Raw genomic sequence first — 22,865 nt, 5'->3', positions numbered from 1 at the left:
TTTTGAAGTTAAAAAAGTTAAGCTCACATTCTTACCTCACACCAAAATCTACTTGGAGGAATAAGAGAGTGAAGCAGCTCAATACCTTTTTTTTTTTGATTGCCTTAATATTTGAGAGATTAGAACTGAAAAATCTTGGATCACAAACATTTAGTTATCCAGCAGAGCGGGGGGAAAAAGATTTAACGTCTTGGCAGATTTGTAATGGATTGCGTCACATTTTGTCGATTCTGAGTTGTTTTTTTTACTTCAGAAAGTACTGTTCATATTCGGTCAGAGTGAGATACTCTCTTGGAATCAACTATACAATCTAATCTTAATCTAATCTACCTCCGTGAACGTGATTTTCATGAGAGACAGTTCAAATAATAAAAGTTTTGTAACTTTGAATAAAGTGGAACAAAAATTACTTTAATCTTTTGATAAAACATATTGATATTGTTTGAACATTTGAATGCAAAAAATCTGCTGATTCGGAAAATAATTTTAGACAAGTGTTATACAAGCTTCGATAAAGTAACCAATCATAAATAGTTTTCTAAAGTCAATGCAAAGTGAATAATGACCACCGAGAGTAAAAAATAAGTCGATATGGATGGAAAAAAATCTTTGGGAATGTTTTTAGATGACTATAAAATAGAGGGCTTGATGGTGACACTGCAAATATATCGAGACAACCGTGGCGTATTTGGATAAACAAATTGCCAAGATTGGTGATGCGTGAGTGTGAGCTCTTCAGACCGTTTCACCATGTCACAAATTAAATAAAACACACCAGGTGGCATAAGTATGGTTCCAAGTTGTTTAAGAATCGATCGTATTTTCAAGATTCTGACATAAACCTCAAGAAAACACACGCTGAAAAAAATTTATTGGCAATGAAGAGATAACCAGCGAGCCGAAGAACATGCTCTGGAACAGAAGACAAATCGAACTACAAAAATGGTAGCGAAAGGTTGGAAGATGACTAAAAGCAATGTGTAGACCTCGGCAGAAATGTGAGTTTTTTTTTTAAAAAAGGTATTCTTTTCAACCAAACTGGAGGTTAACGTGTCGGAGGCAGTGCTTCATGAGCCGAAGTGATGCGCGGCAAAATGGGTAGAAGAAAAATACACAAAGAGGCTGTATGGAAATATTGGTAATATATAATAATAATATTTTTGTTATTATCTATTGAAGCTTGACTACTTCTACGAAGCCTACCAGACTAACTTAACATAAAATTAGTTTTCTCTCGTGCTTCATTGAGTATTCAAAATGAGTTCATTCAAATGCAACTCGCTTTCCGTAAACAGCAATGAAAAAAACATTCACACCTCATAGACGGCGTGTATTAATAATTAAGGCAGTGTAAGTTGGAGTTAAAAATAAAATTTTATTAAAAATAAGGGAAAGCCTAACAAGAAACATGTAGTATGATGTTTCATGACGAAATTAAAAGTGAGAAGTGAAAAATTGAAAACTCGCACCGTAAACATAATCAAGTGAATTTAAATGCATTAAAATGTCACTTCTAAGTTTGCTGTTTAATTTCTTGTTTAATTTTCGTTTTTCGGTTTTAAATTGATGCTCGTTTTGACCCATTTCACGATTGCAAGCGTCCAAGTCCATGTTAACACATTAAAGTGACACTAAAAACTTTATCACCACGTAACAACCAAATGATGATAAGACAATATAAAAGAAAAAATTAAAATCAAACAATAACAAAAAGTTAAAATCAAACAAGAACAACAACAACAATAAAAACACATGATAAAACAAGCGTGTAAAAGAAAAGAAGGGAGAAAATACAAGCAGCTAAAAGCTGTAAAATCTCAGCGCTAATAAGATAATCTGAACGCGATTAGCATCAGCGATCAGTTGACTTTATCCAGCACACGGCTTCCACAAAACCAAAAAAAAATCGAGATAAATAAATGAAAACAACACCGAAATTAAAACGGTTTTAAAATATTTCAATTTCATGCCTTCCTACACATTTCATTAAGAAATCGTTCGCGTCGTTTGCGCGATAAAACCGTGTTCTCTAAATTAAGTATGAAAACGATTCAGCTGTGGCCAACAAAAAAGTCAAGTGGAAAAAGCACAACAACAACGCCATACAACAAATACAAAACAAAGCAAACAACACACAAAATGTATACGACAATGTATTTTTAATTAATAAAATCGGCTATAAAATTAAACACAAGCGAACAAGAAAGGTTCAACGGCGGCTGCGCATGCGCAGGGTGAGGTGTCGCGGTGGCAATGAAATGAGTCGAAACAGAAAACGAATTTTCGGCTATTTATGCGTTTTTATGTAAATCGACGTTATAGTAGTATTATTTGGCTCGTTAGCGCACATAGCAAAACACTTAAAGAAAAGAAAAGAAAAAAAAACAATATAGAAAAATAAAAAAATAATAAGAAAAAGAAAATAAAAAAATTTAAAAAAATACAAAAAAATAAAAAAACTGTAGAAAGGCGCTGCATTTTAGCGTCTAATAAAGCGAAAAATTTATAGCTAACAACTATATCATTAAATTTGTGAATCGCGCGGTCAGCAGCAAGTGTGTAGGCGTATCTTCGCTGATGATCTTTCAAATGAGCCAAAATTTATAGAACGACATTTTGAAGCGCGTAAACCAGCTTGCAGCTTTAATTAAAGATACACATATATTTTATTTAAGTTATGATTATTGACAATGCAATCATTGACAAAAATACAATTTGAGTGAATCGCATTTGAAAGGCATTAGGTATTTATAGAAATAAAAGCGAAAACTCGTCTGTTCGAAAGCTCACTTAAAACGAGAAAAAACATTAACTCCGGCTGCACCGGTGATATAATACCCTGCACAGGTGCATTTTTTATAGCATGAAAGGGCATAAAAATACCTTTAGCTTGATTTCGAAAGGTCAGTTTATATGGCAGCTATAAGATATAGTGGTCCGATCTGAGCAATTTCTTCGGTTATTGTAGTGATGCATTGCATAACAATGGGTGCCAAATTTCTTGAGGATATCTCATCAATTGACAAGGCTTTCCATACAAGCTCTGGACTCCGATTTTTTCCTTTGTATGGTAGCTATATGATATAGAGATCCGATCTCAACAATTTCTGCGGAGATTGCACCATATCCTTGGTTAATAATCCGCGTAAAATTTCGTGCAGATATCTCCTCACATGAATGAGTTTTCCATACAAGCACTTTATTCCGATAGTTCAGTTTGTATGGCAGCTATGTGCCATAATGATGCAAAATCAGCTGTTCGGACAAATGAGCAGCGTCTAGTTGAGAGAAGGACCTATGTAAAATTTCTGGTCGATATCTGATAAACTGAGAGACTAGTTCACATATGTATATACAAACGGACAGCCAGACATGACTAAGTCGACTCAGCTCGTCACTGCTATTCAGGGTCTAATGACTAAAATATATTTATTTTTCTACCTATAAATTTACCGAAACAAAACTGTTAATTTTAACCTGAAGTGATATTGAACGTGCTGGTTTTATCGTCTGCTGATTCATTTACAGTATTATCTTTTGGCGCAACGGCTTTTTGTAAACTTTATTCTGACCGCCAGACATCTTGGTCAAATGCGATTTTTTCCCAATTTTATATGCCAATCTTCTTCATGTCTTTCTCGTGCGCACCAGTCCATCTTGATATTCTTCTTACTTTAGTGATGATTGCTTGAACCTCGCGAATTTAGTTCTGAGCTCTCTTATTGTTGTACATTCTCTTTACATACCCGAGTCACATTAATCGTTGCGCTTTAATAAATGTATAATATTTTCAACTTGTTTATGTTGGGATCCACCTTAAAGTTGGGTTCCACCTTATACGCCACTCGTCATAATCTTTTACTACTCCAAAGGTATTCCTTGGGGTCTTTCTTTCGAAGACTTGCTGTTTGGTTTTGTCTTCTTCCATTGCCGGCTCCATAGGGAAATGAGGGGCAAATGATTGTTTTGTATATGACCAGTTCAGTTTAGTCGGATGTACATCTGGTTTCATTCCGAACTTGTTTGACTATCGGGGTCTCCCCTGGCTGAACAGAATTAATATGAAGTTCGTATCTCGACTGCGTAAGTTGGGGATATTGATTGTGTTTCTTCTTATTAGTTTTTTTCTTGCTACTCCAGATGGTGAGAAAAGGCTATGATTTTTTGCCCGATTTTTTTGTCAAATTGAATTCCTGATTCATGCTTGTAACTACTTCCATTAATTTGGACTATTAATGACGCTCTTCTGCAGCAATAGAAATCTCCTGTGAAATTTCTTTTATTTTAGTTCACAAAGCAAGTTCTCTCGTTTCTTCGGATATTTTCGCTCTTGAAAATGTCTTCTATGTCACACTCTGCTTGTATCGTTTAGCTTAGTGGAGATGTTTAATGGCATCTGGACAGTTACAGCTCATTTTTGAGATTGTTTTCTTATTCTGGATATATTTCCTTTCGTCAGCCCAGCGATTCTAGCCGGAGCTCAGCGGATTACCTGGTGATACATTGTCCTCCCTTTGCTGAAGGGACAATTTCTTTGTAAAAACTTCAAATTTTTTAAAATGATGATACAACTTGACATTAGACTTTACTCTACTTCGGAAGCTCTGGCATTTAAACTCTCAAATCAAATCTGGATCTATTTTAAGTTCTTATACTTGTAGGGTTTGACGTGAATATCTCTGAATGACTCAAGATTTACATTCCTATAATAAGCTTTGTAGTTATAGTCTTTCTACGAAATTACGTGAATATTTTAATCTTTCTAGCAAAATGTCTAGCCAATTACATCACGCTTCCTGAGAGATAAAAGAATAATAAACTTTAGATTATAGTGATGATTATATTTTTATTGTTGTCCTTTGGTTCTAATAGTTTTTGCTGGTATTGCCAAAAGATAATGAATTTCGTTTCGTTTTCTCTGATCATCTGATCTAACGCTTAGACTTTTCTTGAGTCAGCTTCTTTGAAACCGTTTTTAGTATTATATATTTAAAAACATTAGCAATTATGGCACCGCGTCTTTTAATCTGGACACATTTGTTCCAGGAGGAGTTTTAGAATTCCGAAATAACGATGTAAGGACAAGTCATTACTAAAGGGTGATCCATTTCGAGATTCCCTACTTTTTTTTTTAAGAAAAACTCAGAAACAAAATCAAATTTATTGTGGCATGTTAACTATCATTCGAAAGAACATTTTCTGGCATTTATTTTTTCAAGATTATTTCTTTCAAATGTTAGCCGCGGCTACGTCTAAGATGGACCATTCGTTAAGTCCAATTTTTGATGACTCGTTCGAGCATTTTGAGTGGTAGCTACCGAATGACAAGCGTGAGGTTTTGCTCCAAGGTCTGAATCGAAGCGGAATTGTCCGCATAGACTTTAGACTTTAAATAGCCCAACTGAAAAAAGTCGAACGGTATGATATCATATACTTGTAAGATGGCTTTGTGAAGTTGACGGTATCCAGTCTTTTTACTCAAACAAGCTATTTAAGGGTGCATTCACATACTCCATGCCTTAATTACATACTTCTGTTCTTCACTTTTGTTAGACGTCCGCGCTTCTAGAATAGAAATGTGTATGCGCTCTTCATATGCCTCAGTCCAATCACTCAGCTTGTAATGAGTAAAAATGCATAATTTTTAAAGGCGAAACATGTTAAAAATCAATTTGTTTTAATGTGTTATATAAACAGCACACATTTGGGAACACTTTACAACGCGTTGCACAACAATGTTGTATGCCACACACATGCGCCCGAACGTTGAGAGTCAAATTGATGGCGAAGTGTACGAGTAAGTACACAATAAACGATGCTATTAAAAGGTGATCGTAGGCCGTTTTGGGCCAGAAGCCAGTTTTTGCCAACGCCACGATAAAACATGTAACAACAACGACAACAACTACACACTACACCCATAATGCTGGTAATGACGATAATTTGCTTAATGGATTTCCATGTTTTCTGTAATTGAATTTATTTTAATTAAATTTCAAAATTGCACCGACTGATGGCGAACGTGGCGGCGACGACGACAACAAGTACAGCGGCGGCGGCGGCAACTTTTGTTGCGCGGCTACAAGGCACTTATGCGCTGTACCGTGCAACCGGCAAATTGACGCATTAACTGTTGTTTCAGCGCTTTAAAACGCTACAGTCAGTCGCGTAACCAAAGGATAATGGCGGCTTTCAGTGCGCCCTGTCTGTGGCCGCCAGTTCGCATGCTTGCGCTATGCAATTGTTATGTGTGTGTGGGTTTGACGGCGTTGCGTGGCGTTGCGCTGCTGTGTTGCCACCGCCGGCTAAGGCCATAAGTACATGTGGCATGAGCGTGGCAAGAAGTGTGCAATTTTATGCGCTCGCGCGAACATTAATTGATTATAATTTCGTCAGATCCGGTTGTATGGCGGCGACGGCGGCGGTGGCGGCAACGCGTAAGTGAGCGCGCATGTGGTCGCGGTGCGGTAAGCGGCGCGCGTCAGATTTGATGGCAGTTGATGAATGCAATGATTTGGCGGCGCATTGGCTTTTGCATTGCCAAGTACGAGCGGTGTTGGGGCGCAATGCTGCAGTGTGTAATTCACTTACTGGCGAGTGAACGCATACAAACGCGCACACATATGTAAATAAAGCGCTTAAGCGCGCGCTTGTGTGTGTCGCGCACCGGCTGCTGTTGTGTGTTTGTTATTGCTTGTTATTACTATGCAATTTTTCTCCATACTCGTTGAGATCATTAGCAGGTGTTTGCCAGTGTCGTTAATAAATTTTTTGACCAACACTGTCGGCGGTCACACCAGCCACCTCACAACTTGCCACACTTGCGGGCTTGCGCTTAGGCTGTGGCACACAAATGACGCGCAACAGCAGGCGCAGCAAACGCTTCTGTTACGCCCACTTTTTATTGATGCTTTCGGCAATTTGCCATTTTCACTACCTTGCACGCTTACTTTCAGTCAGGCGCGCATATTCTTTCACCGCTTTTTGTTGCTTTTTAATGGTCGTTTATTTTACTTAACCTCTTTTTTTGCTTTCGGTTTTGTCGCTAATCAATTTTGCACTGATTGCACGCAATTTGTCAATGGGTCAGCAAATTAATCATTCTGCCGTTGCTTGCCTGGACCTCAGCGCAAATTTACGCAATTTGAAAGAAGTTTGTGCGCAATTTTGCGTTAATTATGCAAATTTGCTTCGCAATTACGCGTCTTTGGGTGGGTCTGAAATATTGTGTCATTAGTCTCACTAATGGCTATTTTAAATTAGCCCAAAAGACATTTTTTAGTATGGGCCAAATATTTAAAAACCAGCTGTTATAAAAAAGTCATAATTTTGGGTTTTGGGTTTGGTAAATATGTTTTACTGATCTTAAAGATTTATTGCTAGAAATTTAATTCAGTTTCTTAGAGGACGGTAAATTTATGGTGCTATAAAATCAGCAAGGTAGGGAGCTCTCTGACGACACACCTAGCACTTTAGTAGGGATATTGCAAAACCACCGATACTAAAATCCATTCACTCTATTGTCTCGTCTCTGAACCACCCCGTGCTTCTGCTGATGTTCATCACTACGATAAGCTTTATCTTTGCAACCTCCGAGACGTCGTCAAACAACATTCGACCGATAATTGCGATTATTTTCCTATAAAGAGTTTTATATTCACATAGAAGGCAGTTACTGCCAGCCACAGTGGTCATTATATGGGAATCCTAAACCGCAGTGACCTGGTGGTGTGCAATTAGCCAGAGTCTTATAAATTCCATATTTTCCGGAGTCTAATAGTTGTTGTAACAGTTCGGGTGTTGAGGTTCAGATAAGTTGTAATAGAATCATCCAGCGCTAAGCGCAGGAAACGTGCTGTTTCGACGAGTTCGGACCATAAGGAGAGGGATATCAATTCTGTAGGGTTAGCTGGGCATGCAAAGAGGTGCTAACACTAATGCGTTGACTCTTTGCGTGCTGGACATATATATGGTATGCCGCGTTCTATTCTGTAAAAGTGGGAGTTTTAACTGCTACAGTATTCAGAACGAAGCTCTTGATTCTCGCGGCAACTTTAACACGTCATCAGCAATAGTTTGACCACAAGTACGCCATTCACTACGAGGGAGCGGGTGAAGGTGTTTATGGCTCCACTGGGAATGGCGGTCAGTGCATGTCTGAAGTTAGTTGCGTCCAAAGTCTAGTCGGCTTATTGTCTTATGGCGTCGACGTAGTTAAGGAAGAACCTCTTGATGTTCCTAGAACGCGGTTCCAATTCAAGTAGGCCTCTGCAGTGATGATTTCTACGAAAACACCCGAGTAAAAACTGCTTGCAGAAAGTTCATATAGGCGTCACTGTGTAGCTTGTCAATCGGAGACATTAAGAGCCATCCCTTTATAATCCGAGATGTTGTGTTCTAACATGTCTGAAGCTTTCTCGTCTGCGTTTCACTGCATTCAGACGTCCATATTGCGGCGTAGTTAAGAACCGACTGGCCGATTGCCTTGTATGTTGGCAAAAAGGTTGATTTTTCTATTCCCCATAAGCTACCATTGACTTTTGTTTCGGCCCTGTACTTTAGCAATAATCAATGAAGAGCAAAGAAGTGTCAATGTCACGCCTAAAATCTTAGGGCTTAGGGCCTAGGGCTTAGGGCTAGAGCAAGTCTGTACTCCTTTGTGCAGTTTGAGAATATGGTGGCTATGGATTTAGTGGGGGGAGCGTGTTAACATGATATCGATCGGGTACTGCGTCGAGCATTCTCAGAGCCACAGTATTTTCATCCATTCGGGCGACATGACCTAGCCAGTGCAGACGCTGTTTCTTAATTCGCTGAACTATGTCAATGTCCTCATATATCTCGTAGAGCTCATCATTCCATGGACTGCGGTATTCGCCGTTGCCAATGCGCAAAGAATCATAAATCTTCCTCAGAACCTTCTCACGAACTCCTAATGCCGACTCTTCAGATGTTGTCATCGTCCATGCCTCCGCACCATATAGCAGGACGGGAATGATGATTGACTTGTAGAGTTTGGTATTTGTTCATCGAGAGAAGACTTTACTTCTCAATTGCCTACTCAGTCCGAAGTAGCAGCTGTTTGCAGGAGTGTCTCTACGTTGAATTTCGAGACCGACATTGTTGTTGCTGTTAATACTGGTTTCAAGATAGACGAAATTATCTATGACTGCCAACAGTGACGTGAGAGCCTAGTCACGAGTGTGACTTTGTTGAAGACAAGATATAATTCGCCTTGCCCTCGTTCACTACCGGATCCATTTGCTTCTCTTCCTTATCCAGTTTTTTCCAGGAGTGCAGAAGTCCACGATAGGAAGTCGCCTTGTCAGAAACATCGGTTGGTATCGATCGGCTCGGAGAGGTCCTTCTCGATCCTGTCGGAGCTTTAGTATTGCTCAGCGTCAGTTTACACAGACGTAATAGTTTTAGCATTATACGGTATATGCTGATATTTCATTCAGTCCCTTGAAATGCGAAGCTCCTAGAGATCTGAGACGAGTTGTAGATAAGGCCGGACAGAAGCAAAGTGGTTGTTTCAGCTTCTCTCTCATGCTTACTTCCCACACGACTCGCATGCGGTGCCAGACCGTTCTACAGTCTTCGAAACCGTCTGAGTAAAAAGCATGATTGTTCTTCTTTAGTACGCTTGCACATGATCTCGACGATCCGTCGAAATAACGCGTATATGCCAATAAATTACAAAAAATCGGAAATATTGGAATTATTGGAATTATTGGAATTATAAAAGTTTTCATAATTACTCATTATCACTATGGTTAAAAACTCAAAGAAATACAAGCCAAGTTTATCACCCAAAGCCGCATATTGGCTTGAATTGCATTGAATTGAATTGAAATGGTGTCAGCGTAGTTTCAGCGTGTTTTTCTTTCATTTCATACAAATTTTTATAACTGCTGTTTAGCTATTTCCCGCTAACTGTTACATTTGTTTTTGTAAATGTATTTTTTTTTACTATTTCTATTTCTTTCTTACTCAACTTATACTCTATACTCTTACACTGCATACGACCAGACACACACACTTGAAAAGAACTCGCCGACTTTGAAGTTTCGCTTTGTGTGTTTATAAGTTGATTAGCGTTTACTGTTAACACTTGCATTGTATTTTTGCGCTGTACTTGCCACCATTGTTGTTGTTGCCGCCATATTAGCATTTCTCGCTGAACTTCAGCACGCCTATTTCGTTTTATGGCCCGCAATTAGTAGCTCGTTTTGCATTTTTAACCATTTTACTCAAGTTTCTGCGTTGGCAGTGCATTTTTGCAGCGTTTAGTGCAGTCATCGTTTGGCTTCTAATTAATTTCCTATCGTTTAATTGGTCTCAACAGTCGATTATTCAATTAGCTGTATAAAGTATATGATAATTAAATTAATAATGAAGTCGTTAGTTGTACTTGTTATTGCTTTCATTATTCATTTTTATTATTTTTTAATGTTTATAACAAGTAAACTAAATTAAAATTCTTTTACCATAAATTGCATTTTATGCTTTGTTATTTGCAGAGAGGAATTAGCCATGAAAATTGGCCTAACCGAGGCGCGCATACAGGTGAGTCTTATCAGTTTTCTCGTATTGCCAAAAAGTATAAATATTTTGTGCCTGCTGTGTCTTATTGACATTATATTTTTCACCATATTGGCATATTTACTATATTATAACTTCCTATCGATAACTTCCATATATTTCGCAAATTTTTAAATATTTGTTTCATATCATTTCATGCGTTCAAATCTTTATATGTAGTTTACTATAATTTTACTTAAGAGTTATTTTAGGGATTAGTTTTCGAAACAAAATATCTAAATTAAGCCAGAATGATGCTTCGGCCGAGAACTTCGCTTGAAAAAAAATTTTTTATAAATAACATAACACAGATCTTAACATCTGTTCGGTCCAGAATTAATTTTATTTCCTCGAAATATTACGATTAGAGCCTCATGGAAATATTCAAGAAAATTCCGTATACCTAATCGTACATTTACTACTATGAGCAAAAAGTAGTAAGAATTTTTTCATAATTTTAAAATTCTTAATTTATACTTCAAAATCTTTGTCGTTTCTTTCAAAGTAATCTCCCTTGGCCCCAATACACTTACACCAACGTTTTTCCCAATACTTGAAACAGTTGTTAACGTCAATTTCTGGAATAGGCTTCAATGCACGTTGCGATTCACGTTTAATGTCTTCAATTGACTCGAAACGGTTTCATTGTAGCGGTTGTTTGAGTTTGTTGAATAGCCAAAAGTAACACGAAGTTAAATCAGATGAATACGGTGTCTGCGGCACGATATTGGCTGAAAATTTGGCGAAAAGCTTGCGAAGAATCGAGCAGTATGCGGCGGTACATCGTTTTGCTGCAAAAATCAAGAGCTGTCGGCCCATAACTGCAGCCTCTGTTTACGAAGAGCTTCGCACAAGAGGGGCATAACGCTCCAATAATATTCCTTGTTGACAGTTTGACCGGTCGGAAGGAATTCGGAGTGCACTCCACCTCGACAATCTAACAAACCCTCAGCATAACCTAGGTTTTTGACTTGGATTTTTCGACTTCGCCTGACCTTTGCCACGATATTCGGCCGATTGATCGTCTGTTTTCGGATCATAAGCTTAGATCCAAACCTCATCGCCAGTAATAGTATGTTTCACAACACCCTGGTAGCCGGAAAGCATTATTTCACAAACGTTAACGCGACGCTGTCTTTCGAAAAAATGGAGTGTTTTGGAACCAATCGTTTTTTCACTTTTCTTAGGCGCAAATGTTATATCAAAATGGTTTTCTCTGATCCTTTCGATATTGCAATGATGCCAGTAAGATCTTTAACTGTTAATCATCCATTCCCAAGCACCATAACATTTATTTGATTTACGTGTTGATCATCAGTTGATGTTGATGTTGATGGCTGTCCTGGACGTAGTTCGTCGTCATCGCGTTCTCGATCGTCTTTGAATAATTTGTACCAATCAAAAACACTTGCTCGCGACAGACAATTACCACCAAGGATCTTTTTCATTTAATTCATTCATTCTGAACGTTTTTGCACCAAAACTTTGATTCCGTGGAAAAAATTAATGGAACTTCTTTCTTGAATAATTTCAATCATCGTAAAAATAGCCGAATGCATTTTATATACTTCAGAAAGACAAACGTATACTGAACACTAATGATTATTTAAGAGACATTTGACACATTCATATGTCACTGTCGGTCATATCAACTCAGAAAACAAATATTTTAACGAATGGATTCTCGTGCGAAATTTAAATAAACAAGGAAAAACGTTAACTTCGGCTGCACCGAAGCTAATATACCCTTCACAGATTACATTGTTGCCTTAGAAAATAATAAATACCAAATTTCGTGAAGATACGTTGTCAAATGTAAAAGTTTTCCATACAAGCATTCGATTCCGATCGTTCAGTTTATATGGCAGCTATATGTTATAGTGGTCCGATATCGACCGTTCCGACAAATTAGCAGCTTCTTGAAGAGAAAATGACGTTTGCAAAATTTCAAAAGGATATCTTAAGAACTGAGGGACTAGTTCGTATATATAGACAGACAGACGGACATGGCTGAATCGACTCAGTTCGACATACTGATTTATATATACATACATATATACTTTATAGGGTCTCTGACGCTTCCTTCTTGGTGTTACAAACTTCGTGACAAACTTAATATACCCTGTTCAGGGTATAAAATGTGCTCACAGCTGTGTACCACATAACTTTGAATACAAGCCTTTGGGAAAGCAAGCAAATATTACACAAATTATATAAGTCATTACTGCTTCCATATTTACATTCAAAAATTTTTGTTTACGAAACATTTCTTGTTGTGAGGCAAAATATAGGACACGTATTTTTTATTTGGAAACAATGAAAACTTTTTATTATGAAAAATTTACATTAGACAATATAGCCTGCATTCACCGTCAAGTACCTTCGTAGCCCATTCAATTCAAACAATCAAATATCTCTTCTTTATAACAGGTCAATTGAAAAGTCCCTGGCCTACAATAGTGAAACTCATTTTTTGACAAAAACCGTTTGTTTATTCAACACAGTTCCGTTCTCACTGATTATAGCAACCCTCTAATTTTTCGATACCATTTTTATCGTAAAATTTGTCCCTTGCTTCAAAGTAGGCCTCACTTTCGGCGATCACCTTTTCATTTGGCGTAAATTTCTTCCACAGCAAGCATTCTTTTGAGATCTGAGCACAGGTTATAGTCACTGGGTGCCAGATCTGAAGAAAACGGTGGATGCGGTAAGCAATTCGAAGCCTAATTTATTGATTTTTGTCATCGTTTTTACTGTTTTTCTTAACGAAACAGCATTTTCTTTTTCAAACGGTCCAATAATGCTATGATATAGTCGTTGTTCATATTCTATCCTTTTTCAAGGCAGTCAATAAAAATTATCTCATCCCAAAATAGAGACGAAATATGTTTGCAAACCGACTGTTGCAATTTTGCAACTTTAGTCCACTCGGTTGACTGTCGATTGGACTTTGAAGTGAAATAATGAAGCCATGTTTCATCCATTGTCACATATCAATGCAGAAGCTCAAGTTTAATACGCTTGAAAATCTCCAAAAATTGCTCCGAATCATGAACTCGTCGTTGTTTTTGGTCAAAAATGAGCTCGCGCGGCAACCACTTTGCACGAAGCTTTCTCATACCCTAATATTCGGAAAAAAAGATATGTTGAATACATTCAGTTTATATTTTAAGAGTGTCTGATATCTCGGCCAACTTCACTTTACGGTCATCAAAAATTATATTGTAGACTTTTCTGATGTTTTCGTTTGCTGCAAACTCTTTTACCACGTCTGAACTTAGCATACCAATCCTTGATAGTTGATTTTCCTGTGTCAGTGTCCGGAAACTTATCATGAAACCAAGTTTTTGCATCAAATGTATTTTTTCTCCTTCAAAAGCAATATTTTATCAACACACTTTATTCTTTTTTATAAATTTTTTTCGCAACAACAAAAGTTGCTTCACTCAAAATAATATAATTCACAAACTCATGATTGGAATAAGAGGAAGTTTGATTAGAAATACTAAAAGACTTTTTGGACTACCCAATATATGCGCCTTTTGAAGGTTAGGAGTCTTAACTTAGGACTAAGTTATGTAGTAGTAAAGCAAATATTGTGTCAGTAATAGTGAAAGCGCTTGAAGCAGTGTATTAACACTAATGTATGTAGGTTTATTTAAGTGCAGGAATGTGTGAAAAAATGCCGCATTGGGAGTAGCTGGGAGTCGAGGGGGTTGGAAATAATTTTTTTAATTTAATATGTTTTACACAGATCCAATCTTGCTGATTTTTCAATGATACTCCGGCACGAATAGGCCATTTTCGCTTTGTGAAGAAGCAGCCCTTAGGCTTCGTAGAGTAATTTGTGTTAAAATTTGATGGAAAATAGCTCACAGTCAATTAATAAACATAAAAGCAGTTAGCTGGCTAACAAGATTCTTGTTCTGAAATTAATAAATCAACACATTAGCGATACACACACACTTGCATACGAACATTTGCATACGTGAGCGTGGATTACAAGCAATTTATATGCAAAAATGTAATGGATTAAAAGATTGTAATAAGCAAATGTGTAAATCATTACCTTTATCACACTTGGCAGCATGCAAGCGAGTACACACATACATTACATATAGCCATGTACATACATACATACATACATGCACATTCAACATATATTTTGAGACTTAGTGCAACAAAACACCGCCTCAATGCCACAACTGGCAGCGTGAATGGCAATCAAAGTGTTCAAACAACAACAACACTCAGTAGCAAAAGCAATTTAAATAGAAAAATGCAAATTAAAATGTTCATCTGGTTTCAATTACGGTAATTGACTGCTTGATAACCACGTGGAGGGCAGCGCCGCCAGCAGCGCAGCAGCTGTTAGCTTGGCGGTGGCCGCCTGTTGATAATTACATTTCAATGCAGTCAATGCAAATTGCAAATTGCTAAATAATAGAGCATGTCAAATTTAATTAACTATGCTTTTTGCTGTTGTTGTTTTTGTAATTGTTTTTGCATTTTTTTTGTAATTTTTTTTTACATTTTTTTTGTAATTTTTTTCACATTTGTTTGTAATTTTTTGTTGGCCCGCGGCATGTAATTTAATTTTACCGCTATTTTGTAGCGTTAAATGAAAATAATTGTGCAATAAAAAGTGTTTGCAATATTATTTTTTACTGCTTCCAAACAAAGCATAAACATATGCTTGCCATTTATAGTTTAAGCAAAATTACAACAAAAATTCTAATTAATTTTTCTACTTTAAATTGCGGCTTGCGTCGGTAGCGGCGATTTAGCTTAACTGCTGAAGTAGATTAGTTTTCCAATTAAACACTTTTGAAGCTTTTCAGCGCACACTTAATCCCCCAAACCCTTACCGGCGCACAAAAGACTTAAGACACAAACTTGCTATTGAAAATTTTCGCCGCTTTGCGCGGTTTTTGTAGGTTTTTGTAATCCTATTACTCACAATGCAATTTAATGCCAGTCATAATTGCCACCATTAGTGGCAACTCAATCAATCTGCACATGCAATGCGCCAGCAACAACTCAATGCTAATGCAAACATTGCCAACAACACGCACACACATACACACATATGCTGATGTGTGGCGTTTTTTATGAGTTCGTGTGTGTGTTTGCATGCCGTCTCCTTCAACTTGATATTCACATATTCGTGCTGGAACGTAATTCGCTGCGCTAATAAACTCACTACCGCAATAATGACAGCTGCAATGGCAACCAAAAACAACAGCAACACCAACAAGTAGCTAGCAATAAATGTAATAAGAAGCAGACAATAGCCTTTGCAATTACAATCAACCAAATAGTTGCTTGAAAATTTAATACAGTGAAATATGTTGAGAACGTCACTGTTTGCGGTTGCTACCGGAGTTGGTTATCCTGTTTTGGCGTTTACAAGGGCATAAGTGTCTTATATTTAATTTAATTTAATTTTTTTAATTTTAAGTATTTCTGAACCGATATTTATGATGTTGAAATGCATAAAAAAATTTCACGAATAGACCAAGGTAGATATTTTTTGAAAGCAAAAAAAAATATAATACAAATATTAAAGGAAACACTTTACATATATCGATAACTTTTTTTTGGCTTAAATGGTTGAACTCCATTTCCAGAAAACCTGAAAATCATAGAGGAAAGAGTTATAGTATGGTAAAGTTGTTAGTAAAAAAAAAGATTTACATCTTTTGATTTACACCTTTTCCATATAACGTCAAATTTTTTTAAAATTCTTTCAAATATTTTTGTTGTCAAATCTGTAAGTGCTTAGGTGTTTTATCTTGTACCAAAAAATTGCTTTCTCAAATTGTAATGTAAACTTACCTTCTTATATCCCAAACACGCTGTATTTTTTATATAAAATATTAAGGCGTTACGTGGGCTTACTCGGTAAAAAAAGAGGCTTTTTTCAACAGTTTTTTGTCACTTAAAAAATTAAAAATTTTATTAGAATTTTTTAATGTCACAAACAAACACTATTAATAAAGAAATTCTGAAGTTTTTGGAAAAAAATATTTTAAACTCGGCCATTGCGACGCCATTTCCGGTGGCCCCTCGGAAAAAAGATGCACCCGCGTTGGCAAGATAACTCCTTACAAGATCATTTAAGGTGAAAATAATACGTGCTTTAGTTAAACTTTTAGCTTACACTTTTTGTCCAACAAAGGAAAAAAAAACTGAAAATTGGATTTTCGGCAGCCATTTTTACAAAAAAAATTTAAATTTCAGTGAAATTTTTTTTTAAATAGTTAAAATGGGAAAAAATTCTTCGTCCAAGTCTTAAAGTAGTGTATCCCGAAGACTTGTGTAAAATTTCATAAATATCGGTTGAGTCGTTCTCGAGAAAACTTGCCAACCGACTTCAAAAACACAGTTTCGAGAAAAACGCGTTTAAAGACGGCGCACCTAGTCTATCTAGCCTCGAGCGCACAAGTTCCAAAACTATTATTCGGATCAGCTTGAAAATTTAGGGCAATATTCTAGAGGTGCTGTAGAACAGGATAATAAAACATAATTCGATGTTTTGAAACCCGTACACCCATGGAACCCCTTAAGGCTTAAAAACGTTTTATCACCATTTGCACAAAAACTACAAAACCTATAAAAAAGTTATAATATGGCAAAGTTGTTATTTAAAAAATCTACAACTTCTGATTTACACCTTTTTCTCTTAACCTCAAAATTTTTATGAAAATTCCGATGTCCAAGTTTTTAGGTTTTTTATCTTGTACCTAACTTCTTACTTACTTATGTCCGAAACACGCTGCATTTTCTATTTAAAATATTAAGCAGGAAACTTTTCTTCGACTTAGAATTGAAAAAGACCCAAAATTTCAATCAATAATTCTCATGTCAACATACCACGTTTTCATAAATTCAGAAAGTTTTATGTTTTCTATAATTCCTACTTTCTGATTTGGAAAAACACATGTGTATATAACATATATTATACATTACATTCTTTCAGCATATGCAAAACTAGACTCTATTTTCAAATCCTTCTGCACTGATCTTGAAGCTTCACTCTTTTTTTGGAAGAAAAGTTTACTAGCTTCTCTATTAAATATGAGATATATACTGAAAGTAACAAGAAAACTGATGCATCTCCTTCGGTATATCTTTAAAGGCAGTTATTAAATGCTTAGTGACTATGATCAAATAGAACTTGCACTAAATAACACCGCTTCTACTATTCAGATTAATTTTTCAGTGTTTTTTCGCTTTGACCTTAAGGTTTTAAGGCGCACAACTATTGTGACAACCTAACTATCAGATTTTTGGAAATTTCAAAAAAAACACTACTGTATCAATAATTTACAAATTTTAAGAATAAATTAATGCAGTGATCAAAAGCTAAAGTGAGTTTGTTCATAAAATGTACATTCTTTATTTATGCATCCACTTCAAAGTAATCCTCGTTCGATAAAATGCACTTTTACCAATGCTACTTCCATTACTCGAAACAGTGGGATAGCCTTCAAGACCTTATTCGATTCGATTTTTATCTTCTCAATCGTGTCAAAACGGCATCTCCGCATTGGCCGTTTAAGTTGCCTATTCAGCCAGAACTTCCAAGTAGCCTAATCAAGTGCTTACGGTAGTTGCAGAACGAAATGAGTCAAATGACACCAATAGACACTTGACGCACCTAAAACATAAAATATTCTTCAAGATCACTTGGGCTGAGCCAAATCATATAACACTATCAGCTAGGTTTCTAATTGTCAATCTACGACTGGGCTTAATTTTTTGCGCATAGCCCTTGTCTATGGTCATCAAGAATGTAGTTCATCTTTAACTCATTCTTAGCCTACTTTTAACTCGTTTTAGCACTTATGAACGTTTTTTGTGCTTTAGTTTCATCAGCAAAAGCCTTTCGCAAGTTTTTCAACACGTCAGCAAGCGAATTTTTGTTTCGCACAACACACAACGATACGTACAAAATTTTATTCATGTCCCTTTCTCAATCAAAATCAAACTTTGTAAAAATCGAAATAACTACTTTTAGTTGCTTACAAAGAGTCCTGCAAATCGAAGATAATCAAACCATTTGACAAACAGACGTATGCCAAATGCTACACACAGTCCTACCAACATAAAAATAATTACCTGCCTTCCTGATGTCCTGAAGTTTAAAATGGCAATTTCACCTTACTTTTTGAGCACAGTTCCACAAAATTTAAGAATAAACAGTAAAATAAAAATCGACGGCGCCAACAAAGCTCCTCCACTACGTATACGTACGTCTTCTGCTGTGTTTCTGGCCTCCTACTTCGACGACCCCTAAAAAAAATTCTCTAGTAGCAAAAATCAGTTGACAAAAGGAATTTTTCCCAAAATCTTGGGCGCTCCTGTAGCAGACAAAAACTATTTAAAATATCGACAAAATTTAAGTACATCCTGTCCAGAAAGTATCGGGAATTCTTCATTTAAATCTTCCGCTTATACGAAAGACAGGTAAATTGTTTTCCTACATTCGTACAACTGTCCTTAATTATGATGCCAAAAATTAGCGCGATCTATCAACCAGTGTGTTTACAGCAGCTGTTATGCCTGCATCGAAGCGGAGTTGTCCGCATAGACTTTACAAATCCTTATAAGAAAAGTCTAACGGTGTGACATCACATGATCTTGATGGCCAATCGACCGGCTCAAAACATATCCTTTCACTGAAGTGTTCTCCAAAATCACATGATCTTGATGGCCAATCGACCGGCTCTAAACATATCCTTTCACTGAACTGTTCTCCCAATAAATAAAATGGTTAATGCGGTGTGTGGGAAGTGGTGATATCTTGTTGAAATCAAACGTCGCCGAAATTACGTACTTTAATTTCAGGCATCAAATATTCCGTTATCATGGCGCGATAATGGTTGCCATTTTCACCGGCATTATTTTTGAGCAAATATGGACCGATAATTCGACCGGCCCACAAACCACACCAAACCGTTGTTTTTACTGGATGAAATGACAGTTCTAGAATCCTCTCAGGTTACTCTTCATCCCAAATACCACAATTTTGCCTATTTATATACCCGTTGAGCCAGAATTGAGTCTCATCGCTGAACAAATTTTGGATCGAAAACTTCGGATCGTCGTTTTCATGAGCCCATAGAGTGAAGCGATATCGCTGGGGAAGGTCGAGCGACTTCAGTTCTTGAACAAACTGTATTTTGTTGTAATTTAGTCGGTTTATAACCTAACTAATTTACCCATCCAATGATCTTGGTGTATTCTATGATCTCCATTATGAGAATCAATCCATTTTTAGAAATTGAATATCAACTAGTTTGAAATTATTTTATTTCTTATACTACATTCATAAATATTTTAGACAAAATATTTGTGTTTAAATAATGCAATTCTAATAAATTTTTCAACCTACTTAGTTTTATAAAAATTCAAATTCTCAATTTTTTTTCTACACTTTAGATTACAGAGATTCAGCCACCACTGTCATTTCTGTTATAATTGTGGATGTTGTAGTTTTCTTCGTCGTTTCAAATGCATTGCGGGTATTTCATTATTTTTCTACACACATATCAAGAGCTTATACTTACTACATGGGTTTTCAATACGCTTTTGGCATATCACTCACATAGCGTGAACATTTTTTTTTTGCTAAAAAAAATGTGTGCATGTATGTATGTGTCGGTTTTATGCTTGCGGCTGTCAGTTTTATTATAGCCCGCAACTAATCGTAAATTAGCATTAATTAGTTAAGACGCTGGATAATTGCAAATTGAGCGCATAAAGATAATACCAAGCGCAATATAAATATACTGACTAATACGTACACAGGCAAGCATATTTATATATGCAGTTTTATTAATGCATACATGCATACCAAAATTGATATGTTTACACTATTTGCCGCCCCTGTAGCGAGCCGCAAGCGTGTCTCCTACTCGCCGTCGAGTAATCAAGTCAGCCGAGTGCATTAATTGATTCTGTGAAAAGTAATCACATCAACACATCACATCACACTCAGTGTAAACAATACATATGTAATCGCATGGCCCGACATGCTTGCATTTTAACTGTATGTTGTTGCACTTATAGCATACTTAAAAGATTTGTGGTAATGTGATACCATGTGGCAATTATGCTACACATGCGATTTAACTTGCAGCTGAATTTCATTTTGTATTGAAAGTATAACGGTTTAATTTCAAAAAATCAATATTATATATATGTGTATTAGGGTGATTCAAAATTTTATTTTTTTTTTCAATTGGTACTCGCAAAAATAGGTTCCTAGACACCTCTAAAAAAGCCTCTCCAAATATGAGTTTTGGATTGTAACGGGAAGGTCCTCCGCCTAACGGTTTTCTATTTTTTCTTATTATCAAAAAATTTATATCTCGCTTCCAACTATTTGAAAAAATATCTTGTTAATTAGGTTTTGTAGGAAATTGAATGCTCTAAAATATGGTCTCTAATGATTTTTTCGTAAACCCAAACGTTTAAAAGATATGAACAGTTAAAATTTGATTATTTTTGGAAAAATTCTTTATTTCTTATTAATTTTATAACTCAATGAAAAAAAAATATTGTGAAATTGAAAAAAAAAAAAAAAAATTTTGGAATCACCCTAATGTATGTACATATATACATATATTAGGGTGTTTTTTTTCTTTGAACAATTATTTTTTTTCAGTCCCGTCACGAAATTTCCTTGGAAATACCATAAAAAAAATTCCCTGAAAACTTAAGCCCTTAATATTAACATTAAGAACTGGACCAAGGCCTGTAAAAATTTTCCATAAAAAATACACTACAACCGTGAGTTTTTATCTTTAAATTCCTACAGATCAGAGGTATTTTATGGCATCGCTTTGACTTTAGACGCATATTTCTCAGAATTGTTCACTCTACAAAAGTGCTCAGTGCAACAAAGTCGTGACTCACACCGGCGAGGTAGTACGGGGCTCTAAACCCGATTTTTCGAAGAATTTCGCATTTTTTTGTATATATCTCGTAAATGACAAGAGCGAGAAAAAATTTAAATGAAAAATTTGTAGGAAATTTTATTTGCTATAAAAAAAGTTCGAGGTCAAAATCGCTATCGTTAATGCTTCTCGAGATATTCAGCTTTTTAAGTAAGGCTGTATGCAATTTTCATAGATTTCTTAATACATACCATTGTCCTGATAATAATTTTTGAAAAGAGACATACTCAAATAAGTACTTAAATACACATTTAAAGCGTGAAAAATATAGAAATAGGGTCTAAATTAATTTATATCCAGTGATCCATTTCGCATTTCCCTACTTAAAAAAAAACACGGAAACTTTAAATTTAATGGCGTTTGTTTATTATCCTTCGAATTAAAATTTTTGGCATTTATGTTTTGAAGATTATCTCTTTCAAATATTAACCGCGGCTACGTCTCAGATAGGCCATCCATTGAGTCCAATTTTCTATGACTCTTTCGAGCATTTCGACTGGTAGCTGGCGAATGACTCGCGTCTTTGCTCAACCCTAATCGAAGCGCGATTGTCCGCATAGGACTTTAGACATATCCTCAAATGATAAATCTAACGGTGTAATATCACACGATTTTAATGGTCAATCGATCAGAAAAAACCGTGAAATTATCTGCTCACCGAAGTGTCCTTTCAATAAATCCATTGATGGAAACGATATGTCGGAAGTGACGCCGTCATGTTTAAACCAAATGTCTTCGAGATCACTAGCTTCAATTTTAAGCATCAAATAGTCGGTTATCATGACGCCATAACGGTCGCCATTCACGGTTACATTCTGACCAGCATCATTTTGGAAGAAATATGAACCGATGATTCCATCGGCCTGCAAACCACACCAAACCGTTGTTTTTTCTAGATGAAATGGCAGCTCTAGAATCTTTTCGGGTTATTCTTCGTCCTAAATGCGGCAATTTTGCCCATTTCATCTTCTCCAAAGTCGTTGCACTCGTACTACTGTGTTCAAATTAAAGGTGAATTTTGCCCATTTCATCTTCTCCATTTACATTTAATTGCCAACGAGTTTTCTAGTCACAATAGCACTTGGCAAAAACCTCCGTCATGATAGCTATCAGAGCCTTCTCCGATTCAGCTTTTATATCCTCAATTGAGTCAAAACGGTGGTAGCGGCACAATATTAGTCGAAAATGTGTTAAAATGATCACGAATAACCAATGCAGTATGAGATGGGGCATTATCGCACTTCTTTGTTCAATAAATTCAGACATACTTGGAGTAAAAATCGAAGAATTCATTTTTAGAGCCTCACAAAACGA

At 36.2% G+C, this 22,865-nt stretch overlaps 1 protein-coding gene across 1 annotated transcript in view; it reads left to right on the top strand.

Moving 5' to 3' along the window:
- The window catches only part of LOC120769622 (homeobox protein aristaless), a 115,713-nt gene that overhangs the window by 81,955 nt on the left and 10,893 nt on the right, over positions 1–22,865 (top strand). Inside the window, exon 4 of the mRNA XM_040096727.1 lies at positions 10,524–10,569. Coding sequence (XP_039952661.1) covers positions 10,524–10,569 — 46 coding nt within the window. The remainder of the gene's footprint in view (positions 1–10,523; positions 10,570–22,865) is intronic.

This window comes from Bactrocera tryoni, chromosome 2 (genome assembly GCF_016617805.1).
Source record: "Bactrocera tryoni isolate S06 chromosome 2, CSIRO_BtryS06_freeze2, whole genome shotgun sequence".
NCBI lineage: Eukaryota > Metazoa > Arthropoda > Insecta > Diptera > Tephritidae > Bactrocera > Bactrocera tryoni.
This window is presented reverse-complemented; position numbering and strand designations above follow the sequence as displayed.